This window comes from Tetrao urogallus, assembly GCF_951394365.1.
Source record: "Tetrao urogallus genome assembly, chromosome: 1".
Taxonomy (NCBI): Eukaryota; Metazoa; Chordata; class Aves; order Galliformes; family Phasianidae; genus Tetrao; species Tetrao urogallus.
In genome coordinates this window covers 73,945,729-73,970,767 of record NC_136813.1, presented here as the reverse complement: position 1 = coordinate 73,970,767, position 25,039 = coordinate 73,945,729, and the positions used below count along the sequence as shown (strand labels likewise).

At 42.3% G+C, this 25,039-nt stretch overlaps 1 protein-coding gene across 1 annotated transcript; it reads right to left on the bottom strand.

The window, feature by feature from the left end:
- Positions 1-337: 337 nt before the first annotated feature.
- GRPR (gastrin releasing peptide receptor) lies at positions 338-23,094 on the bottom strand (the record flags this gene model as incomplete). The annotated part of the gene is made up of 3 exons (XM_079540926.1): positions 338-730; positions 4,733-5,084; positions 22,676-23,094. 3 exons carry the CDS (start codon positions 23,092-23,094, stop codon positions 338-340), a joined length of 1,164 nt encoding a protein of 387 aa, XP_079397052.1.
- Between the last annotated feature and the right edge of the window lie 1,945 nt (positions 23,095-25,039).

Genomic DNA, 25,039 nt, shown 5'->3' with positions numbered 1-25,039 from the left:
GTGTTGAGCAGAAGGAGCTGAAGAACCGTCGGAGGCAAACTAGATTTGATCTTGAGACCCTCACTTCACTCCTGTTAGAAGCATCAGGTCTTGAAGCCACACAGCCCATCCAAAAAACTTTTGCGGGCAGGTGCTAATGACTTGCTGCTCCAGTCATGCTGCAGCCCAGGATGAGATGTGGGATGCTTCCAGCTCCCCTGAGTTCTTTGAGTGCATCAGACTTCCTTGTACACACGTCTGCATGCACACATGGATACTAGCACTACTCATTATCCCCACAGAGCAGAACTAAGCAGCTGCACTAGGCATGCCATGCAGCTGTCCCTGACTATGTGTTTCAGACATAGCCTTCATGGCAGACGTGGTTGCCATTGATAAGGCTGAAGGTGGCCAAAGAGTGGTTGGTGCTCTTTAGGGAGGTCATTCGTGTGGTGCTCCTGGCCATGCTCTGGGAGCGGATGAGGAGGCGAGCTCTGCAGCAGAACAGCTGGTTGTTGAACTGTTTCCGAAAGCTCTTGCTGAGCAAGTAGAGTGCAAATGGGTTGACGCAAGAGTTAGTGAATGCCAGAATCCGAGCACAGATGCTGGCAACAAAATGCAGCACTGAGGTGTCCACCTCTGAGTAGTGATAGGACCGGTATAAATAGATGATATGAGTGGGAAGCCAGCAGAAGGCAAAGAGGCACACAAAGACCAGCACCGTCCTGGCCAGGCGTTTACGAGATTCAATCTGGAAAAAGAAAGAGATGCAGGTTAGTAGTCCCTAGATTGGGCAAGTAGCTGTTTTTCCCCAGTGCTGCACTTTAGGGGTTAGCAAATGAAACCTGCACTAGTTACTCATATACAATATATATATAATTTGATGTAAGCATTATATATTAAAAAGCATTATTAGTGTTATTAGTATTATAAATATTGTTATTAACAGAGTAGGGGACTGGGATATTTCACAGAGCACAGAGGCAGGACTTTCTCCCTTAGGATCATGTGGGATACATACACAAATATGCTGCCAGCAGCTCACAGCCTTTGAAGACCAAGTGTGGTGTTCAGAGGCCGAAGGAGCTGGAGATGTCAACAGAGGACACTGCACTGAGATAACACTGAGGCAGCAGCAATATAGACCCTTCAGTTGGAAGAGCTGGGGCCAAAAGGAGCAGGTGGATGTAGGTGGTGAGAAAGGTGTATGTTCACCTCTCTTAACATAACTGGATTTACTCAAGGGGAAGGTGCTTTCATGATTCAGCCAACATGCAGTATAACCTTCACACAAACAAGTCACATTTGTGTTTTCCTACACATGCAGGCTTGGACTCAACCCAAAGTTACTGCTCAGCTGAGGGTAGCTGAGGTAAACTGTACCTGATCTTTTGTCCACCAATGCTGCATGCTAAGATAACACCACTGAAAAACATATCTTTCCTCCTGACAAACATGAGAGTTATGAGAAAGGTCACACAAAAGGAGAGGATGGACAGCATTACTCACAAACACTTGTTGGACTACACTCCTGGCTGGAAGACGATAGCCAGAAATGTGAAGATACGACATCACTACATTTTCAAGGATCACAACGCTTTCCTGTCTGGTATTTCCTGTGCCTCTTCCCAGACACTTTCAGAGATTTGCTGTCACCTGCTTCTTGTACCTGAGCATAACCTGAATGGCCTAAAACTTTCCCCAATCTTGTCCCCTCTGTGCTTGCTCCTGCCTTGGTGAGGCAGCAGTGCCAAGCCAGGCTCTCAGCCACCCTCCATCCTCATTCACCTTCTGAGCTGCACAAGTAGATCAGAAACAGCAGCTGACAAAGGCCTGTCTTTGATCAGGACAGCTGCAAGCAGGGAGTAGGCAGGAGAGACCTGAAGTGCCCATTCTGACTTTATTTTGTGCCCCTCTAATGGCACCAACGGAAAATTAACCATTGTGCTTGGGAAGGACTGACATTTACCAGGTGATAATGTCTCCAAAGAGAGGGCTGAAAATTAAATCCTTTGCGAAGAGGCTCTGCATGGCTAAGCCATATATTCTTTTAAATGTATCCTTAATTTGATACAGGGCTATTGAGGCCACATCTGCACTATAAAGAAAGGAAGCAACACAATAAAGAAATCAATACCAGTTGTTTCAGATGGAGACCTATAGCTCCTGAGTGCGCTGCAAGACAGGAATGATGGACTGGTGGTGCTAAACTGTAGCCTGGCCTTTGGCTTTCTGTGGACCTTTCCCCCAAAACTAAAGGGAGAAAGAGCTGCTTTTACTACTCACTTTATTGTCACTAATCAAAACGGTCATTAAATCAGCAGAAAAATGATCTCCAGGGAAGAAAGATTTATACACATTCAGAAAAGACAAAGAGAAAAGGTTTCAGGGATCACGCATCATCTCATGGGCAGAAAACACATTTGTTTCACCTCAACACCAGAAGGCTACAGGAGATGAAATTACTGTTTCGTGTCATCCTGAGGTGGAGATGTCAGCCTGATGCAATTATGTGGACAATCATTCAGCTGAAAAATGGTTTATATCAGTTTAGTTTTGGTTGAAGAACCCCTCAGTTAAAAGGCAGGGGATCTGTCAAGGCAAATAAGTTGTTCAGAAATGAGTTATCCTGTTGTTGCTTTCTTGCTTAGACAAGCCCAAGGCTCAGATTTGTTTCAGGTTATGCATTGATCTGAAGCATTCAGTTACTCATGCGGAATTTGGATTTACCATAGCAGATGACTTTTTTTCTCCCTAGAGGCTTACAAAAGGAGTAGGCAAGAGTGAGCAGTCTCCAGTAGAAAGCCAGGACTTAATCCAAATCCTAGCAAAGTCACCTCATTTTGTGTAGGGTATACACATTTTCAGCAACACATTTTCAACCAGAGCATGAAACTCCCAGCAGTCCCTGACTGTGAGCTCTGCAATGGGATAGTTTGGGGAATTAAAAAAAAATAAAACAAATACTCCTGGGTGACAATAACAAAGGTAATCTTGATTTCAAGGGTACAAACGGAAGGCTAAGAGTCTGCATCAGTCCAAAGCAAATGTCCCACATAGGTAAATCGGATCAGTCTCAAGATGAAAGTTGAGGATACCACCTACTGGACTGGAAGATTGACCACTCTGGATCATTAGAGGGCATATAACAAGTGGGATGGCTTTTCTGATCAACATCATCTCCAGTGGAGACCACAGAAAAAGAAGCATTTTAAGGAGGAGAAATATAACAAATGAAAGGTTTCAGGGAAAGAAGTTGGACCTCTCCTTTTCTCCTGAGATTTCAGCCTGGACTGCAATCACACCCTCTACAAGATGTGTAACTTCAGCACAACTGTTAGGACATCACAGAATCACAGAATCACAGTATGGCCAGAATTGGAAGGGATCTCAAGGATCAATGAATCTCCAACCCCCCCTGCCACATGCAGGGCCACCAACCTCCACATTTCATAATAGACCAGGCTGCCCAGGCCCCATCCAACCTGGCCTTGAACACCTCCAGGGATGGGGCATCCACAACCTCTCTGGGCAGCCTGCTTCAGCACCTCACCGTTCTCTCCGTAAAGAACTTCCCCCTGACATCCAACCTAAATCTTCCCTCCCTCAACTTAAAACCCTTGTCCTGCTGTTATCTACCCTTTCAAAGAGTTAATTCCTCTCCTGTTTGTAGGCTCCCTTTAGGTACTGAAAAGCTGCAATGAGGTCACCCCGCTGCCTTCTTTTCTCCAGGCTGAACAAGCCCAGCCTGTCTTTGTAGGGAGGTGCTCCAGTCCCCTGATCATCTTTGTGGCTCTCCTCTGGACCCTCTCCAACAGCTCTCTGTCTTTCTTGTACTGGGGCTCCAGACCTGTACACTCCAGATGGGCCTCACAAGAGCAGAGTAGAGAAGGACAATCACCTTCCTGTGACCCTGCTGGCCATCCCTCTTCTGATGGAGCCCAGGTCACCATTTGCTTTCTGAGCTGCAAGAGCACACTGCTGGCTCATGTGAAGTTTTTTGTCTATCAAGACCCCCAGGTCCTTCTCCACAGGGCTGCTCTCAAGACTGCTCCTTCCAATCTGTATGGATGCCTGGGATTCCTCTGGCCCAAGTGCAAAACCTTGTCCTTCGCTGTGTTGAACCTGATTAGGTTCACCCAGCCCCACCTTTCAAGTCTGTTGAGGCCCCTCTAAAAGGCATCCCTTCTTTCCGGCATCTCACCATCCTACTCAGTTCTCTCTCCTGACGACCCTCCATCTGTCACCATTCTCCAGCCTCCACTTCCCCAGTCCATCTCCAGCCTGTACTTTCCCCCAGCATAGTATAACACCAGCAGATGATGTTGCTGTGTCCCATTACAGCCCTGAGGACTGAACTGGAAAGCCAGAATTTCCCTCTATATGAAGAGAGACTACTTAATGGAGCAAATCTTTCTCCTAGGTCCTTTTTTATACAGAAACTTTGAGAAGTTTCCTACTGTGTTACCCCTCAGCTTCAATTTCACAACACCACCACCAGCTTTATCCTTTCTCCTGCATCTTAGTCAATACCTTCCCAGACATTGGCATGAATCCGCTGCTGTGCCATGGTAACTGCCCTGCCAAAGTCTCTGAACTTAGGAAAATTAGAAGATTACTGTTGTGACATAGTTTATGATAATCTATTAAAATTAGCACAGCAGCTGCAGTTTGCTTTAGTGCAAACTTTCCTATGTAATCTCTCTTTACTTGTTCATGGGAATTGTGGACTTTTGAAGAAAGTAGTCTCTACCTGTTTCCTTACGTGCACATTTCCTTCCACAGGGATGTTGTAAGCACTCCGGATCAAGTTCTTAGCAATGAAATAATAATATACTGAAATGACAGACAGAGGAATGATGTAAAAGATCAGAAATGATGCCATTGAGTGGATTTTGGGATGCAACCCATCAGAATGTGGGTAAGGAGCACAGCTGATGAAAGTTTTATTAGTCCCTTTGTCATGGAAAGGGTGTAAATCTGAAAACACTGCTTCAGGAATGGCAAGGAGCATGGATGCAATCCAGATTACAGCAGCTCTCACACAAATTTTCATCAATGCATGGGATGCTTGGATCTCCATTGGTCTTACTATAGCTTTATACCTAAAAAAAAAAAAAAAAGAAAAAAAGATAAATTATTTATTGACATCAATGCTGACCATTTATAAAACTAAGGCATTGTATTTTTGCTCATACTTAACAGATACTTTCCAGAAAAAAAATTACTCAAGACTGAAAACGGTTGTAATTTTAAATTTTGCCATTTTCAAAAGATTTCTCATTTTTAAGCAGTGTCACCTGTTCTGAGTCCATCCACTTTCATGTGTATTGGTTCTGGGTTCATTTAATTTGTCATTTACCCAACAAAGCACAGTGCTGCACAACATTAATAAGTATGAGTCCAGATAGTGTTAAGATAGGATATGCCACCATAGACTTCTCTTGAAAAGCGTTACAGCAGCTTACACCTCACTGACAGATTCTGTTGAAGGAAACTGGATGGGTTACTCGGTTTGTAGACTTTGCCACACATTTCATTTTGAGCTGTATGTTGGCCTTTTGGAAGCAAACTCTGATGCTTTCTCAAGCTAAGCTTTCTGTGTGTAACAGAGGCAGCAAGCATGAGGTTCTGCACTGATTTAACTGGGTAATTGCCCTATTTACAGAACAAACATGTATTCAGCTTCTAGTTAGAAGAAAAATCGTGTTTAATATACCTGCTATGTTACATCATACACATATATTTACATATGCATTTATACTTATATTTGTATATTTTTTCTGTAAAAAACATAAAAACACACATAAGAACATACATACTGGCATTTACATTTGCATTGTGGATGGTCACACACAGACTTCCCAGAGAGTTGGTTGATGCCCCATGCCTGTAAGTATTCAAGAGGCATCTGTGCAACGCCCTAGTTAATATACTTAAAATTTTGCTTAGCTATGAAGTAGTTAGGCAGTGGTCTTGATCATCTTTCCCTTCCCCTTTCTCCTTTTCTCTCCCTCCTTCTCTCTTTCCCTTTCCCTTTCCTTTTCTCTTTTATCTGGACGTCTTGTCACCTGCAGATGTTTCTCCATACAGTTCCACAGGTGCCTCATGTAGATGAATTTTCCTTTAACGGACTGCAAACACTCTTCTCATTAGTTTTCTGTTTAACTGCTTCTTCTCAATATCTCCAATTCCTCCTTACTCTAGCTATACAGCTACAGTAGACAAACAGTTTTTCCAGGCTTGCTTAGCACTTCTTTAACTTGCGCACTGAAGCTGGATGGGGGTTAAGTGGTGCCATATAAAAAGCACAATCTTCCAGGTCAATATCATAATCTCAGGTGAAGAAAACCATGGCACACGCACAAATACAGTGTTGCAAATATTGCAGTAATTGAATGGATGAGCAGGCAGATTAGTAAAAAAATGCAGCCAAACCAGCTCAGTTTGCAGTTTGCTTCACCAGAAAATTGGCAGAAGCACTAGCTGAGTGTCTTCAGTAAAGTCTAAAGAACATAAACACAAAAGAACGTAAACATAAAAACAAATTACGATATAGTCATAAATTTATTTAATTCAAAGCTATTTCTGTAACTGTTTATTATATGCTCATCAACATGGCTTGTCAGTGTAATCACTTCAGGGATTTTCTTGCATATTGTATAGCCAGCTGAGAGAATATTTTCTAGTATTAATTTCTAATAGCATGAACGAATGGAAGTATATAGAGAAAGAGTCTGTTAAATTTCTGTTAACATTAATAGATTGGAGACAGAAAATTGATCCATTTCAAGTTATTAGTACATTTTAATTGGAGATGTCATTTCCAAACAACATAATTTTGAAAGAACGTGATTAAAAATGGCTAAGAATGCTGGCACTGATAATTAGGCATTTAGTATGTTTTATAAAGCCTGCTATGACAAATTTAGAAGAAGATGTGAGAGACTTTTTACTTGCAAAGGGCTCTCTGTAGAGGCAAATCATGAGGTCAAAAGCACAAAAAGGTGAGACAGGAAAAACAAAGCAAGAAAAAACAGGTTTTGAAGAGGTAGTTTGTCAGATGTAGGAACACAGGTGCATGTTTCCTAAGGAGCTTGAAGATAGAATCAAATTATTTTGTTGACTATCTCCGTTACATTTTTTATGATGGGCTAACTTATTCAGAAACCTCCAGTGATTGTGTTCATCTGAGTATTAATGCTTAATTGCTTGGCATTGATCTGGTGGGAGTCTTCATTTCCAGCTGCCTTACAGATGATCAATGGGCACACCCCCAAGTTATGTTTCATCAGTTCTGCCTCTCCACATTGGCTTTGGTTCTGGACAGTGGCTGCAGAGGGTTGCTCTGTTTGAGAGCACAGGGCAGTCATGCAGGAAGGTCAGTCCCCTTGGGCTGGAAGGGATGCTGGAAGATCTTTCTGTGTTGGTTGCTCCTGAAGTGAAAAATCTGCTACTCCTCGTGGGTTTCTGAGGGGGGCTCAGAAAATCCTTTGTGAGCTTATTTTTGCACACAGTTTAATGATAGAGTCAACATTGAATTTTATAATCTAGTTGCAAATCTTTAAGAAATGCAACAAGGTAGACTGGTCTTGAACAGCACCTAGACCTATTTTTCAGACTTTGTCTTTTCAGCTCATATATCAGATGTTATCCTGAACCTTTCCACAATTTTGCCCACCACTATTTCTCTTTTTCAATGAGATAATCTTTTCTTGTCCCCTATCAGCTTCATATCAGTTGCATGCCCAAATTCTCAAATACCAAAAAATCCCAGGCTCAAAGAAAGTCCTAGTGGCTATTACCTTTCCTGCTAAATGGCCAGTCCTGTGCAATTGAGAACAGGGCTCTCTCCTGTCCTGCAGACACTGCATCTCTACCACTGGTAGTGGGTTTTGTGCTGTCTGGACATGATGGTGGCCAAGTTCTCTGTCAGAATACTGAGCACCATTTTCCTGCTTTGCACAGTCAGATCAGCTGGGGTCAGCTTCTCAGGAACTTATCATCTCTGGAACACTTCCAGTTTTCTGAGATAGGTTGCTGTTTGAGATATAGGAAAAGGCTAATATGTGCCATTTACACACCAGCAAATGTATTTTCACAGAATAGTAGACTCTTTGAGGTTGAAAAAGACAACTGAGATCATCTAGTCAAAGCGCCAACCCATCACACCATGCCCACTAACCATGTCCTCCATTGCCACATCTAAACATTTATTGAATATCTCCAGTGGTGGTGACTCCACCACCTCCCTGGGCAGCCTGTGCCACTGCCTCACCACTCTTTCGGAGAAGAAACTTTTCCTAATATCCAACCTGAACCTCCCTTGGCATGACTTGAGGCCGTTCCTTCTCAGCCTATTGCTGTTACCTGGGAGAAGAGGCTGACTCCACCTCACCACAACCTCCTTACAGGCAGTTTGTAGAGACTGAAGAGGTCTGTCCCCTGAACATCCCCTTCTTCAGACTGAACAATCCCTCAATCACTCCCTACTTCTCACCAGTTTTGTTGTCCTTCTTTGGACACGTTCCAGGTCTTCCATGTCTTTCTTGCCTTTCTTAGGGCCCAAAACTGAGAACAGTACTTGAGGTGCGGCCTCAACAGTACTGAGTACAGTGGCATGATCACCTCCCTGCTCCTGCTGGCTGCACTATTTGTGTTACAAGCCAATATGTCACTGGTTTTCTTGGCCACCTGAACACATTGCTGGCTTGCATTCAGCTGGCTGTCAACTAACACCCCTAGATCCTTTTCTTTTTTTAACTCCTTACAACATGCTATTTTGTCTCCTAAGAAAGGAACAGACTGAGGGTAAGGAGCTGAGTTCTGACTGAAACTGAATGAATCAAATCTATTTCTCTGTGTCTGCATTAGACCATGGAGATACCATACATCTCAACTACTACAGCTGGTCAAGTGCAGGGCATCAGCCTAGGTGCCCTCTATAGTCAGTGGAGAGAAAGAGGCAACTCTGGAGATGATTTCTTCAGTTCAGAAATAGGTACCTGAGAGGAATGGGGTGGTAAGTCCTCTGGAGTTGCCCTTTCTCTGCTTTCCATAAGCAGAGACCAAGCAGTAAGATAACAAGTTTCATCACCTATTTTAGATGGCTAAACCTAGGAGTAAGTTTGAGATATTTGACGTTCCCATATTTGAAATACAGTACTTGAATAATCTAATCAAAATCTCAGTTTGTCTACAGTAACTCTACTCGTGGCTGTGTATTCATCACCTCTGCTTGCTCTCACGTTGAGTTTCTGAATGATATGATACTACCCTTTTCCAGCAAAGTCATTCCCCTACACATTAAATTCCCCTATATATTTAAATAATTCTTCTCAGCCACCAAAATCCAAAAGTATGACTCATGCCTTGCAACAAAGACCAAAACTTAAAAGGAAAAGCATACCTTCTGATGATTCAGTTGAATAAAAGATGGCAGTTAAGAATCTGTGTCAACTCCAATCTCTCCAGCTGTCAAAAAGCCCAGGTGAAAATGACTGAGCTGCTGATCTCATAGGAAGTAAGAAAGAGATGCTGACCTTTACAACTGCTCAGTCTTTGAACTTATCTCTTCCTACTGTGCTTGCTAACTAGCAGCCTGCCTGGCACAGAAGGTACCAATGACCTGCTCAGGATGGTTGCAAGCATGTCCCTGTGTCTCATGGTTCCAGCCTCAGCCCGCACTAAGAAATTATGCATGAGGTTTTCTGAAATGCAATTAATACAATCATAGGATAGCCTATATTGTAGGTCAGAGTTTTAGCTAGTATAAGCACCAATTTGTAAGACTACAGCAGATTGTTAGCAGTCTACGAGGTGCTGTGAGAACTCACCCTGATGTGTAACCCTCTCAACTGCTGGATGGCTCCAGTGCTGTCCCTCTTCTCCAGGTCTGCCTTCAGGTCTCCAGGAGAAGCCTGATCAGAGGGTTGCTTCAGTGCAGTGACCCAAGTAATGGAAAGGGCTTGTGTAAACCCATCACTCCTTACTGCAAAATGGTATCTCTACCATACGGGACTGACAGAGCTTTGGACCAATAGTACTTTGAAATTGAAAGCTGTTCTGGTACAGCATATTTATTGCAAGAATTCAATGACATATAATGCATGATCACTTCTTAATCTAATCCCAACAATCCACTTTTTAACTTTTGTGAATTTTCTTTAACAGCTAGAATTTAAAACTATGCCAGTGCATGCCTCACCATACAATGCTGAAAAATATCTTATGATGTCTTTTAGGATCTCTTCTGAGCTCCTTGAACACTTTTTTTCTCACAGCTGAGACTACTGAAGTGACAATAAACCACCTAAATGTGGCACTTGCACAAGGTCTTTCAGTGGTAAGTACCTTTCCCATTGAGGTTAATAAGTCACAGAAACTGAAATACAGTGTCATTATCGTTGTGTTAGTAATAATGTTACTGATGTTAACACCATGCAATGTACTCCGAAACTTGGACTATGCAAACATCGGTTAATACTGTACAGTTAGTCCCAAAGCCACAACTTCAATTTTAAATTAAATTTTAATTTTTTAGTTTCATCATGAAAAAGGTAAGGGTCCAAAGAGATGCTAAGGTTTCCTAGATGCAGCTTCTCTGCTGGCACAAAGTGTGCTAGCCATCTCTGTGCTCCACAGCTAAGACAAGAAAATGCACACCAGCTGAAGTATGAATAGCCTTTGCCTTCAAAGTCATGTTGCCTGTATATTCCTAAACATGCAGATATAAAGACTGCATTTTCTCTTCCACTGGAGGAGTAACGATCTTATCCCCAAAATGTCACCTCCAGTGCAACCTTCACGTTTTTTTCTTTCTACCTTCACCAGTTAATAAGTTCTGCACCAGAGGGCTGTGGGCGCAGAACAAGCTCCCAGGGCAGTGGGCACGGTCCCAAGTAACAATTCAAGAAAAGTTTGGACAACACTCTCAGAAATATGGTTTGAATTTCTGATGGTCCTGTGTGAAGCCAGGAGTTGGACTTGATGATCCTTGTGGGTCTCTTCCAACTCACAATAATCTGTGATTCTATGATTCTATGAATTTACTTGCTGCCTGCTACCACAGCTACAAAAACTAAATTAAAACAACAAAATAACAGAAGGAAAATGGGAGGCTTCCTTTGGATTTCAAATTAATGAACTCCTTATGTCTCACTTTCTTTCTAGGGAGGTGCCTTCATGCTATGTGGAGAAGATGGTGCTGTTGCAGCATTAGCTTTCTTTCCTCTTCTATGATTGCTTTTTTTAAATGTTTTCCCCCTTCCCTTTGAGCAATTAAAACTAATATGAATGTTCCGTATAACATCCCTCACTGTACAACTGGAAAGTATGAGATGCAAACAAAGCAGCTTTTTTTAAGCTTGGAGATGTCACTTTCTGAGGCATTTTTAAATGTAGCATGGGACTGCAGTTGCTGACAGTGGTAGTGGGGAAAAAATCTTCCTCCCTCATTGCAACACAGGCAGCTCTTCATACAAGTGAGTAACTGCAGGAGGTGTTCCTGGTGACATCCCTTCCAAGGCAAATATGAAGTCATACTGCATGTAGCAGGACCTTGTGACTCTGCAAATACTCTTGCAAGAAATATATAAAGAGAAAATAATCCTCCATATCCTTCTTAGTAGGATATGGGACAGTGTCCCTCAAAAACAGGTTAGCAAGAGTACTTTAGAATCAAGGAACTTTTTCTGCAAATACCATCACCTACTAGGAGCTCTTGGCTCCTACTCCTAAATTTTCATCACAATTCAGGAAAGAAACGCACTGAAAATTGTTCCAATGAACTTTCAAAAGCCTGGCCCACTTCTGCTTCATTGCCAACCACACTGCATAGACTGCAGCAGGCTGACAGAAAGATTAGCTGTATTTCAGATCCACTTTCAGGTTTTTCTCTGAAGGAGAAAGCCACTTACTAACTTTTGGATCTGTTTAAAATAAGCTCTATTTGAGAAGCTGGGCAAATGTGAACCTAAAACTTCAATAAAAAGCAAGGATTAGTTGGAATGGACTGAAAGGACTGAAACCTTAGAAAAACAGTCATGTAAATTGCTCTGAAGTAAAAACTTTGAGTTCTTCCCAGCTCTACAAAATGAGCTCCTGAAATTGCAACCAATTCCTATTGTAATGATGGGAGACCGAAGACCTGCCTCTTGGTCAGCACATCCCCAGATTTTTTCTGTTCCCACTTCTAAATGAAAGAGGGAGAAATTTTGTACAGTTCACAGTTCATCTGTTCCTATTTTTAAGCTTACCATGTGCACCTTGATCTGGTCTTGGCCTGCAAACAGACTGAATGAAAACCTTATTGAAAATCTGTAATTATGTTCTGCTAGTATTACATTATTGATTTGTTCACATAATATGCAGGACTGGCTCAATTACCATGTAAAAAAGACTCAAGCTAAAGAGAAAAAGTTGATGCTATGCAAAGGCTGCACAAATGAAATATATGGAGCCTTGCTGAAAGAAAAGTTTTATTTTGAAAACCACAAAGAAGTCTTAATAAATATTAGAAGAAGTTTATGAGAAATGTAATGTCCCAGACTTTCTTATTGTTTCCACCATGAACACTGTGAATATTTATAGCTCTGAAGAGAAATAATTGTAGAAATCCACGAAGTTTCTGGACTGCAGAACCCATCAGCACATTCTGACAATCTATTTCAGGTCTATCTGCTTTCTGTATACTTAGTAAATTTATCATTACTATGCATGACTGCTGGGTGAACACTTGTTATTAAAAACTTAAGTAAATTGCACACAGGCACAAAGACATCTCTGATGGACTTACATGCATTAGCAGGTACAGTCCGTTTCCTTTCTCTTCCCATTAACTACATTTGAAATGGAAAGAAACCAGATGCAGTGATGAAAGTGGTGTAGTTCTTACTTTTTAAGTGTGTGTTCAAATTTTAATCCATATACCTCTGCACTCCTACATCAGTCTGAAATCTGAATGGATGGGAATTTCAATCCAGGTATGAGGTCTCCATTAGGATGAAGTATTTCGCAGAACTTTAAATTGCACTACACTTTGCAAGTAAGAAAACTTACATACTAACCATTTAATAATGACTGTGTTATTCTTAATCATGACAGTCTAGAGCACAAAGTATTTCAAAAATTAACTATACGTATGGAAAAAGAAAAAATGGATGTAAAGATCACTGAAGAAAATAGTGAGTGTCCCTGGGCAATGCTGCCCTTCTTAGAAAGATCCCTTTGCACCTAGGATATATTTTCCCTGCAGGTGATTCTCAGTCAAGCCTCCAAACAAAACCTTGGTTCCAAGTCAAACATTTCAGTGGCACCAGCCTACATGCGTGCAATTGTATGTGAGATGTGCCGTTTGAGGGAGGGCTGAGATGATCAATCTTATTTCTCCCAGAAGCACAAAAGGTAACCTGAAGTATAGCCTCTTAAAAAAAAAAGTATGTATATATATGGGGTAATTGCTGGATATCTCTGTTCCTGCTACAGAATTCTATTAGAGTTTCTAAAAAATGGCAGTTTCTCAGCTCCAAAAGTCCTGCTTGTGATGTGCAATGAATCAATATTGCACTTTGTTCTGACAGAGAAAGCAGACTGCATAACTGACCTATACAAATTAGCAGTTTCTGATCCTATAGCAGCCATGCTGTGCTTATATTTGTCTTGTGGAAAAAGTACATTTTAAAAAAAAAAAAAAAAGGAGTAGCAGGCTTCCTGCCTGTAGAAGTACTTGTCAATACAACAAACTGGAAATGAAAAAGTAAAGTGGATGATACTAATGATACATCAGTAGCTGACCCCAGCCTTCCTTATCATTCCCACCTTGCCCTGAGAAAACTGTTAAGGGCAAAAAACTGCTCTGAGTGAGAGAAAATGAGGAGTTACACTAAAACCTCAAAGAAGTAATTAAAAAAAAATCAATATAGAGCAGATGGGAAAAAAAGCAAAAGTAAATGACAGCAAATATTGGAGTTTAAAAATGTCGGTGTCTGATAAGGAAAGCTGGAGGAGCCAACAAAATATCAAAGGTCACTGTGTGACAGACAAATGCACATTTTTAAATACACCAGGAACAAAAGAAAATCATTAAATGGTGAAGATATGAACACTGATGGAGACAGGGTGAGAGGAAATTGCTAGGTATTTAAGACCAAATGTGGAGGAGGTGTTTGCAGCATGTGTGCAGAGCTACAGTTGTAGTAGAAAAGTCACCAGCTGTACTAAAGAAGATGTGAGCCAACATCTGCCAGCATAAAACATTTTCACACTAGCAGGCCTGATTAATTTTCACCTAGGAGTAATGAAGGAAAGAGCCAGAGAACAACTGGTGCTAAAATTTTTTGCAAATCTTGAAAAACTGGAGAAATTTCCAAGAATTGAAGCACTGGTTTACATTGTGTCCCCTCTCACATGCCTTTACAATCTCTGCCACCCTCTCATGCAAGGTTTAAAACGGATGTACAGGTTGAAGACAGGGGAGCTGCAGCTGGTGGGGACCTACAGCACAAGGGTCACCTCAGTGGGTCACCAAATATGCCAGTAGGAAGGTAACAGTGAGTGGAACCATTTCTAGTCTGGGTTCTGAAAAGGTGCTCTAGCTGCAGTGCTATTTATTATGTTTATCAGGTGCCCTGGGCACACTATAAAACCTCTTCTGGGAAGGTCTGCAGATGGCACAGTTGTTAACCAGACTGTAAAAGAAATATTTCAGAGTCATTGGGATAAACAGCCACAGTCTAACAGAAGCCATTTTAACTCCTACAAGTGCAAAATAGTATGTAAAACACTCGAGTGAGCAGATCATGGGAAAAAAAAACAAAAACAAACAAACAAAAAAAACCAACAACAAACAGCAGGGGAAAAAAAAAAAAAAGAGAGAATCTTTTAAGGGAAGAGAGGACCAAGACTTTGGAATGCTTCTTTTTCACCTGACAAAATGAAGTGTCCCACACCGTTCTCATGGTGTCAAGGCTTTAGTGCAATCAGCACATGAACTAGAAAGTAAAAAGCAGTGAGCTATGCTTATCTAATGCTTCTGCCCTTTCTGCAGCCTTGGCAATAAGAAATGTCTAGGAGACCATCACCTCCTTATTAACTTTTATGAACTTTTTACGAACGCTTAGCCATGGTAGGGCTAAATGGTCCACTACTATTTTTGATTGTTGTTGTAAATTAGGTTGTTAATAGCATCATGGAAGTGATAGTGCCTTTGGTACCTCCAGCACCTCACAGCATGTAGGACCATGCTGAATGGTCTGTCTGTGTTACTATATGCTTTTAAGAAGGCTGTGGATGCCCCATCCCTGGAAGCATTCAAGGCCATGTTGGATGGGGCCTTGGGCAGCCTGAGCTGGTGGAGGGCAGCCCACCAGGGCTTTAAGGTCCTTTCTAATCCAAACCATTCTATGATTTAATGGTTCAGTGATTTAGCATTCTATGATTCTATAATTCCGTGATTCTATGTCAAACACCAGGAAGCATTTTGAACAGTCTCTCTGAAAAGGAGATGAGATTAGAGAACACAGCTTTAAATTAGTCTAGCTGGATGATGTTTCTCAAGAAGCCTTGATCACCACATGAAGGTATTTTCATGTGAAAAAATAAGCAGGAACAAGGGATATTTCCATTCTACTGAGAAAGGCACAATAGTGAGAGGTCAGACAAATTTATATTTGAAATATGACAATTTCTAAGCAATGAGAATAACAATACTGAAGAGCAATGACAGGAAAAAGGCACTTTTTGTTAGAATAATTAGAAAGTTTTGCAGTGTCACTGAGATGATCTGTTTTAATCCAAATTCCATTATATGTGCAGAAGCCTCTGTGTGCTGGTGAGAAGACCAGCTGAAATGGTTGGCTGGAGCTATCAGTGCTGGCCCAGTTCCTGCCTCTCTGGCTCTTCTGTATCATTTGAACAGCCATGACTAAATCTCATGCTTCAGAACTGTTTGGAGCTACAAAGAAACAGTTTGGGCTCTCAGGATGCCATGGTGCTGTCTTCTGTCCTGCCTTCCTACAGAGCTGCATAGTCTATAGGCAGAGGACAAGCAAGGACAGGATGGACAGAGATCTGGCAGTGCTTTTCACTTCTATGCTTGGCACATTTCTGCATTCTGGTTAAATTGATCCCTTGCCTGGGGTTGACAAGGTAATTTTCTGCGAGTGACGCCAGCTTTTCTGCCTTTCTCTACAGCAAATATATACACAAATATGGTAACACTGGATGCCTCTTGGTGCCCCACTGCTGCAGGGATCTAGGCACCACCTGCATTTCTGCCCAAGGCACAGGTTGGTTTCAGAACTCTGAAATTCCCTGTTTGAACTGATCAGATGATACAAGAGCAAAGCAAAGAGCCTGTTGCAGAGAGAAGCTTGGACAGGACCTCACAACCCCTGGTGACCCACATGATGTGAGTGAACTAGGCATGTGGATGTGGTGCTGGTGAGAGGCAATCCATGGGGGATCTGGGCTCTCTCTCAAGACATTCCTCAAAATAAAAACAGGTTATTGCAGAGGCTGTCTGCAAGCAAAGCAGCTGTAGGATGTTTCACTTTGCTACACAAGCCAGCTTTTTCAGCTTCTGCTCTTTTTGGCCAGGCTGTTGTTCACATCTGAACACCAAGTACAAATGCCTATGCTGATGGGAAAGCTGATGGCACATTCTCCATGTCCAGTTGCTCTCCTTGCTAACGGTGTGTACAGCACCTCATGTTGTGGGACCATGACAACTGATTGGGGATTTCAGATTTTACTGAAATGTAAACTATAGGCAATCCAAATTTTCTTCCTCTTGACTGCTTAAATATTGACACTCTCCAACACATTATTACTGACTCTAGCCTCGGATTTGTGTGCCAGTTCACTGATATGAACAGGAGCTCTAATTCCTGGTTATAGAATTGCATATATTGTGTTTTAGCCATCTGCTCCGGCTAATCAAAATACTCAGAAAGTTTGTGCTGTTGATCTGTTTCTCTTGGTACAGATGGATGCAGGAGCTTAGGAAATGAGAACTAAAAACAAGGGTGTTGACAGTGTTTATATTGTATTGACATAGTGGCCAGCAACACAGGATCTAAGACTTTGTGCATTGGCTGAAAGAGATAGAATCATAGAATCCTTAGAGTTGGATAGGACCTTTAAAGGCCATCCAGTCCAATTCCCCTGCAATGAACAGGGATAACACAGCTACATCAGGATGCCCAGGGCCTGATCCAGCCTCGTCTTGAAAGGGACACGCATCCACCACATCTATGGGTAACCTGTTCCAGTGCCTCACCCCTCTCACTAAAAAAGACCCTTTCCTTGTATCCAGCCTGTATCTACCTTCTTTAAGCTAGAAATCATTTCTCCTTGTTGTATTACCACAGACCCTGATAAAGTGCCTGTTTCCTTCTTTCCTGTAGTTCCCCTTTAGATACTGAAAAGCCACTATCAGGTCACCCAAGAGCCTTCTCTTCTCCAGGTTGTACAGCCCCAACTCACTCAGCCTGTCCTTGTAGGTTTTCCATCACTTGGATCATTTTTGTGGCCCTCCTCTGGATGCATTCCAACAGGTCTGTGTCTTTCCTGTACTGAGGACTCCACATCTGAACAAAGCATGTATCTCTGAGCATACTTTCTGCCATTAGCACAGGAAGAGCAGTGGCAGGGCCACCATAACAGCAGCGTGGATCCAGTGGTGCCTCCCAGTGCTTCACTGAGGAGGAAGTCTTGGGGATGGCACCATAAGCCCCTCAGGATTTCCTCTCTGGTATGGAAGGACTGATGTTCTGGGTAAGATTATGTCAGTGGATCCAAAATATGCATACAGGGGTATCATTCTCCTTATTTGCACTGAGCACACTGAGGGTTGTCTTGGTCATTTCTCAGTAACCATTTTAAAAGCATCCTGAGGCTGCACAATAAACTGCAACACAAGTAAATTGCCCCAAAATAGTCATGGAATCATTAGAATTGGAAAAGACTATGTAGTCCAACAACTAACCCATCACGTAATGCTCGTTAACCATGTACCTCTGTGCCACACCTAAACGTTTCTTGAACTCCTCCAGGGATGGTGACTCCACCATCTCCCTGGGCAGCCTGTGCCACTGCCTTACCACTCTTTCTGAGAATAGATGTTTCCTAATATTGAATCTGAATTTCCCCTGCTGCAACTTAAGGCCTTTACCTCTCATCCTGTCAACAACATGAAATCAGTTTGGCTTTCCATAGCTTTATTCTCAGATAGCACACCTAATCTCCCTTTTGTGGAGATATAAATGGAACAAATGGCCTTACATATAGACACTACTTGTTCACTGGAATTGTACAAATTATTAAAGGTGGGAGCTGGAGACATCCAAAGCAGAAAAAGGATGAGTCCACGAGCAAAGTTTTTGTATATTCAGAAACATCTTTCTAGAAAGCCTGGATCTGTTTCTTTCCTTCCACCATCATTATTTTTTTGAAGAAAAGGGTTGTGTGGGTTTTTATTTCTTACATAAACAAACTGATATATGTGTTCAGAGTAACATCAGGTGGTTTCAGCTGTGATCTACTCCCAGGGAACCAGGGCAGTGGGAAGCGTCACTGCAACCCTGCATCCATCCCTACATCCCAGCAGTGAGGGCAACATTTTGAAAAGTCGTTATCATTATTAATGTCCTCATCATTATTAATGTCCTAATTCCATTTCTTGGAGCTCCCCCTCTACTGCAACTCCTGCTGCCTGCAACTTGTCTCTGCAAGGTATGCCACCTGACATCAGTTTGTGATGTCGTCCCACGTGTCTCCCCATGCTAAATGCCACTCTCTCCTCTGACTGGCCGGCAGCAGCTTCAGGCAGCAGGCATTCCTGCAGTTTTCCAGCAGTAAAATCTGGATAATCTGAGGTGCTTAAACTAAAGATTCCACTTGAAAACTCCAATTATGCTTTACACACGCTGCTGTGTGCTTGTAAAAACAGCATTACTTCAGGAAGGCTTCACTGCGTGAACACTGTGGTGTTTCGATTTTTTTTTACTATCTCAGTGAAACAGTGGGCAAGTATGATTGGTGCCTGACAGCTTGGGTAATTTAAATGCAAATGCCTAAACTTTGTCAGTGAGGTGAGAAACAGTCAATTAAATAGAGACATCTCCCATGACAAGGGTAATTAAATGGGCTGCTTTTCCTCTTACTGTGCAAAGATTTTCCTTAATTTCCTGCCACTTGCTGAGCCAGCTTTCCTGCACGGGCTTGCAGCCCAGGTGTGACTGCTTGTGCACCTCTGTACCTCCCTTTACACAGGAGTAGGGCAGGAAGCCAACTCATGCTCCCTCTTTGCAGGGATGAAGAGCAGCTAAAGAAATCTGCTGTCCTGACAGAGCAGAAGAGCTGCTCAGACAGATGTAATTCCCCTGTCAGCAATATCTGGAGCCCTTGTAAAGCACATAGACCTGCATACACAAGCATAACTATTTGTTTCCTTGCTTTGTTGCTTAGCCCTGTTGCCTTATCGCTCCTGGAGGGCGACTGTAAGGACATCACAGGACTTAACCCTGCCCTGGCTGCTTGGTGAATTTGTCAGGCTCAAAGGAAAAGTCCTGCAGTCAGCTCCCACAGCTCTTGTAAATGCAGCTAGAGTTTTCATTGAGAAAGGTTTGCAAACGAGCAACCAATCCTCTGTGTAACCTCTGGGTCGTGGCTGGTCAAACCACTGAGCTGCTGTGGGTACTCTGGGATGGAGGCTGACACTGAACTCAGCCTCTACAGTCATCAAGAGATGATAGATTTGGTGTTATTAACCCTACTTAATGCATGATGAACTGGAGATGGAAAGAGCGAAAGTCTACCTCAGGAAGGTACATCCTTCAACCCATGGTGTGGGCTGAGCACAGTGTACTAAAACGAGGCCCCTCAAATTCAGAAGGGGATCCAAAGCAACCAAGATGGTTTGAGCATACTCATCTCACTCCTCTCCCTCATCATGTATTTGCTCAACACATTTACCCACTGATTTTCAAACTGTGTTTCAGTACTCACCTGGGAACAGGTGAACACTTTGGGAACACTTGCATCACACTCCAGTGCTTTTCTTTACACATTTCTGATTTCAGAGATGCCAAATCTCTCTCCTCCTCACATACAGGCATGTAATCCATACTAAACAGGAAGGCTTCCTCTATCCCCATGGAGAGAGGGAGAGATCACAACACAGTGATTCAACTTGTCTCTGGAGATATCTTTCTCCAGGGAACAGAGACATCTTGTTGACTACCCTGGAGGGGCTCCTTCCTTCAGACAGAAGAAGCCAAGGGAAATGAGCTGTGTCTGAACAGTGTCACATCCTGGACTCCTGATACAGTCACCACTGTACCTGTTAGCTTCTACAGACATTTCCCTGTATGGCTGAGCTGGCTAGCACCCCACTTGCAAAGCCACATCTTACCCCAGATGTGGTCTGCTATGGAACTGCTACAGGCTCCAGGGTCAGCATCTCTTCGCTCCAATGCTGATTGCCCCTCCAGAGACCCAGGCTGTCATCATCATGCTGCTCACAGCCAACTCACATCTTGGAGGTTTTCCCTGTACATTTTATTTTCTTAATGATTCTGACATGATTAATATTGGGTCTCAGAGTTCAGGGTAAGAGTTTCCAGAAAATAAAAATAGAATATTGATATGTGAGCTGACAAAATATAGACCACATTATTCTTTAAGAGAACGATTCCGGCACTGCTGTTAATATAACAAAACAAAGGCTTCAGTAAACATAGATAAGACCTATTTGTGGTTCAGTGAGCAGCAGTTAAGATTCGTAGACATAATAAAGGTAGGATTTTTATTATCTCCTTCTAACTGGACAACAAATGCATTCAAAGACAGTGAAATGATCACTTGAAAATGAGAACACAAAGTCTTCTTTTACACAGGACTATCTCCATTATGGCCAAGTGGCACGAAAAATGCTGTAACTTTTTCTTTCCCTTCCCCCTCCCTCTCCACTCCCCAGTGCAGCATGAGAATTAACACTATTCAGATTAAGCTGAAGTTGAGAATTTAAGGTCACCAAAACCTACATTTCCACAGCTGCTCTTTCTTGTGTTGCTGATTTGTTTCAGGTAAAAACCCACCATTTATGTGCTGCCCAGTAAAAGCATTTGCAGTATTTACATTATGCAGTGCACAATCAGCAACAAATCTCTCTAATATATCGCCTTTATGACACATCTCTCTTTTCCAAATGCTTTTTAGAACAACTTAGAGGACTGCTTTGGAAAGATGAGTTTCTTGGGGAAACACTTATTGTTTTCCTACAATTTTCTTTAGAACAGTGAGGTTCCAGCTGTCACAAAGTGCAGGTGATTCTTGAGTGATTGTGCAGTTTTCCCATTTTGCCAACACTATATGTATATGTTCTGTATATGTTCTGAAGACTTCTATCTGCACATTGCCATGTTTGCCATCTGCTACTGGGGCAGACAGTATGATTTCTATACATTATCATGGAGGAGTTGAGCTGCTGTGGTTAGAAAGCATATTGGCTGTTCTGTGTGTCTGAAACACGGTGATCTGTTTTCACTGAAACCCCATACATTTTATACTGAAGCTACCCTGAAAACTGAGCATAAAGTGCCTGTTATTTTAAAATAAAAGGCTGAAAGACACAGCACAACATGCAAGGCACTGCTTAACACAAGGCTATTTCCACTTCTTTGTGACTCAGAAACTGTCCTCAGGACTTTTTGAGCAGAACAAAATTATAAGGATCTCTTTCTCACCAGAAATATTACTACCTCTGTGAGATTTCCTAAGTTTAACATAGTCATAATGTTCCACATCTCTTCTGAATTGCCAGTACTAGGAATAAGATGTCCTGGCCTCTCCGATGGGCACAGGAGTTCCTACAACAGACAACAGTCCTGTAAGTACCTACATTCTTTTTGGAAAGCAAGGCTTAATGCTTCAAAACAATATTCAGATTCAAAGTCTTTTGAATTTAAATCTGAATGCTCTGAGATAATTTTACAGATCCTCACAGAAATCCAAAACAGAGATGGATTATTAAAATTGTACCACCTGCAGAAATGGAACTTTTTTTTCATACGATCTAAAGCAGCATAGTTATTGCATGTTATTTTCACCAAACTTTATTGGAAGACAAAGTTTCCAAAGCAGACCAATTATAATTGAACAAGCAGTAAAACATTTAATAGAGAGAAATATACTGACTGCAGCAAACTGAGATGCCTGACTTCAGGCATCTTCGCTTGAATACTTTGAACACATTTCATGAAATATGGCCTCATTTGTGATTAGCCGTAAGGAAGTAAGACACTAGAAAGAATTAACTCTAACTACACTTCAAATTGCTGCTGCAGTGCCTTTACACTTCATAAAATATGCATCAATTATCTTTTTTTGAACAGCGTTATCTTTCAGTTCAGCTTCATGAATCACTGCTTTCTCTCCCTGGGCTTGACTCACTCTTGGTGTTCTTTTAATTAAGTTGGTCTATTTGCTAAACTGCACAAACATTTAGTTTAACCTAGAAAAAGTTACCTGCATTCACAAAACTCCTCAAGTTTTGTGCTCATAAGCACTCGAAATTAAGTGAAGTTGCTCTTTGTCCAATGCTAGGTTAAAAATGCCTCTAATGAGCAATTCTACCTGAAAAGATCCATTCATAACTGTGCATTTTACAAAATCAAGGCTGCAGCAGAAAGCTTACCTGTCAGCTGAGAGAGCAGTGAGAGTGAAGACCGACACCCCTACAGAAGTGAGCTGTATGAAAGGGATGAGCTTACATCCGATCCTGCCAAACAGCCACTCATCAGCAAGGTACCTGCTGGCATCCACAGGCACACAGGTCACTAACAGCAACAGGTCTCCCAGAGCCAGGCTAGAGATGAACAAATTGGGGACGTTTCTCATGGATTTCACAGTACAGAAGATCTTAATCAAAGTGATGTTACCGATAAGGCCTATCAAAATGATGATCCCGTAAATGGTGGGGATGGCGTAGAGGAATGCTGGGTAGAACCACTCGTCGCCGAGGACGGAGAGATTTGCGCTCTGGTTGGCAGAGATGTTGTAGAGGATGAAGTTATCAGTTTCCAGGTCCAGAAGTAGGCACTCCCCAGATGCCATTGCCCTGCTTTCCTCTTTTCGGAAGACGACTTTCTTTGAAAATCCTCAAAAATTTTTTTTTCCTTTAATTTTCCCACTTCTTGGTTGCTTTAAACAGTCATAAGAGTTTAAAAGTCATATCACCTTGTGACACATATCAAAAATAAATAGAAGAAAAAGGCTCCACACATTGCTCAACTGTACTGCTTCTGTAAACTGAAAGAACATCTTCTAGCAGAGTCTGAATCCTGGAACTTGCTTTTTCCTCATTGCCTTGTCTCGCCGTTAGCTGCTCCTCAGCTCTGGCAGGCCAGTTATTACATCCAAAGACCAGTAAGTGGGAGGCATTTTCAGCAAGAAGGCTAGCTAAATTCCCAGCATCATCTCTGCTGAGCAGAGCAGAGTCTGAAACAAGGGAATTACAACCAGCGAGAACTTTTGGTAGCAGCCGTCACGCTGCATTCCCCGACTCTTGCAGCTCTCAGTTCTTGCACTCCACAGCCGGATTTAAAGTGAGGGAAAAGCACCTCTCCTCCGACGGTTCCGATCTTATAGGCAGGATCTTCCGGACGTCAATTCCTCCCCGGCTTCCCATGATGAGAGCGGGCTGGCTGACACGAGCGCACTCATTCCGCGGGAGCAGAGCCGGGGAATGCCGGCCACCTACTGGACGATCCCATCACTGCCTGGCAGGAGCAACACGGGGAGAGAAAACCTCCGTTAACTCTTTCAATGAAAAAAACCAAAAAACAAAAAAAACCCCACAACCCTGCTCTCTGACACCTCGTGAGACGAAAGTCACAGCCTCAAGCAAAGCTTCGTTTATTCCGTGCAGTGGATGGTGTGATCAGAAAAGCAATTCTGCCCTCTTAAGTGAGATCGCACTTTGTTTGCACTCTGGTATTCATTGTTCCAGTGAAGGAGCGTAATGATAAGGAGCCAAATTCATCCCCCAGGGCAAATGAGCTGAATAAAGCCAATTAAGATAAAATCAGCAATATAGTTAAGAAAAGCAAATGAGTATTAGCACTGTGCACCTGCAGTTAGCCAAGCAAGCCTGAACTCTGAGCGCTTTTAGTTTATGTTTTAATTTGGAGACAACGATAGCAAAGGACAAAGTTTACCATTCGATGCAGTCATCACTATTTATGGGATACCCACCATACACACAACTTTGGTAACACAGCAGAGAGAAACTTACTAAGTTGTAACAGTCTGAAAATGCTTTCTTAGAGCTTAATTAATATATAACCAGCACTGATGCCTTACTGCTAGATAACAGATAGGTGATTTATGGTTATATACAAGGACTTTCAGGACTGCAGAGAAATACAGTTAATTTGGAAACCGGCCTGCAGAATTAAATGAAGCTGTGATTTACATTTCCCTGTGCAAGTGCTCACTTTTATGGGCAAAAGAATGTTTTATCCATGGCTAGAATGGCTTGGGAGTGAGGGGGGAGGTGGTTTGAGTCAGACATAGGACAATAAAAGCGTGATCAGCAGTTTGTTGAGAAAAGAAATATTCCAGAATATGATCTGGAAAATATCACTGCAATTGAGAGCCGTGTCCCAGAATGGGATTATAAAAAGGAGACTTTGGGAGCTGTTTTCCTGCCTCTTTCTTGTGACCCAGGTCAGTGTTTTCAGCTGCTTCACTGCTGTTCACTCTCAGTCAACAATGGACTTATGTGTACACTTAAGTAGGTGGAAAACATATGTTTTCAAACTGAGTACCTGAGAGAGTGCTGTGCTGAGAGCTTAAGGGAATAGAAGCCAGATTTCTTGTTATTCCTGTCAGGCAAAAGTCTGCCTTTAAAAATATACCACCATTAAAAAACACCAGTTCTGCCTGATCTATGTGCACAGATGGAAACACTTTGGTAGATTGGGACAAGCTCAGTGCAAGCTGCCAGGTGTGGCAGAGTCCAGGCAGGGACAGTGTGGTACACAGCACAGCAGGACAC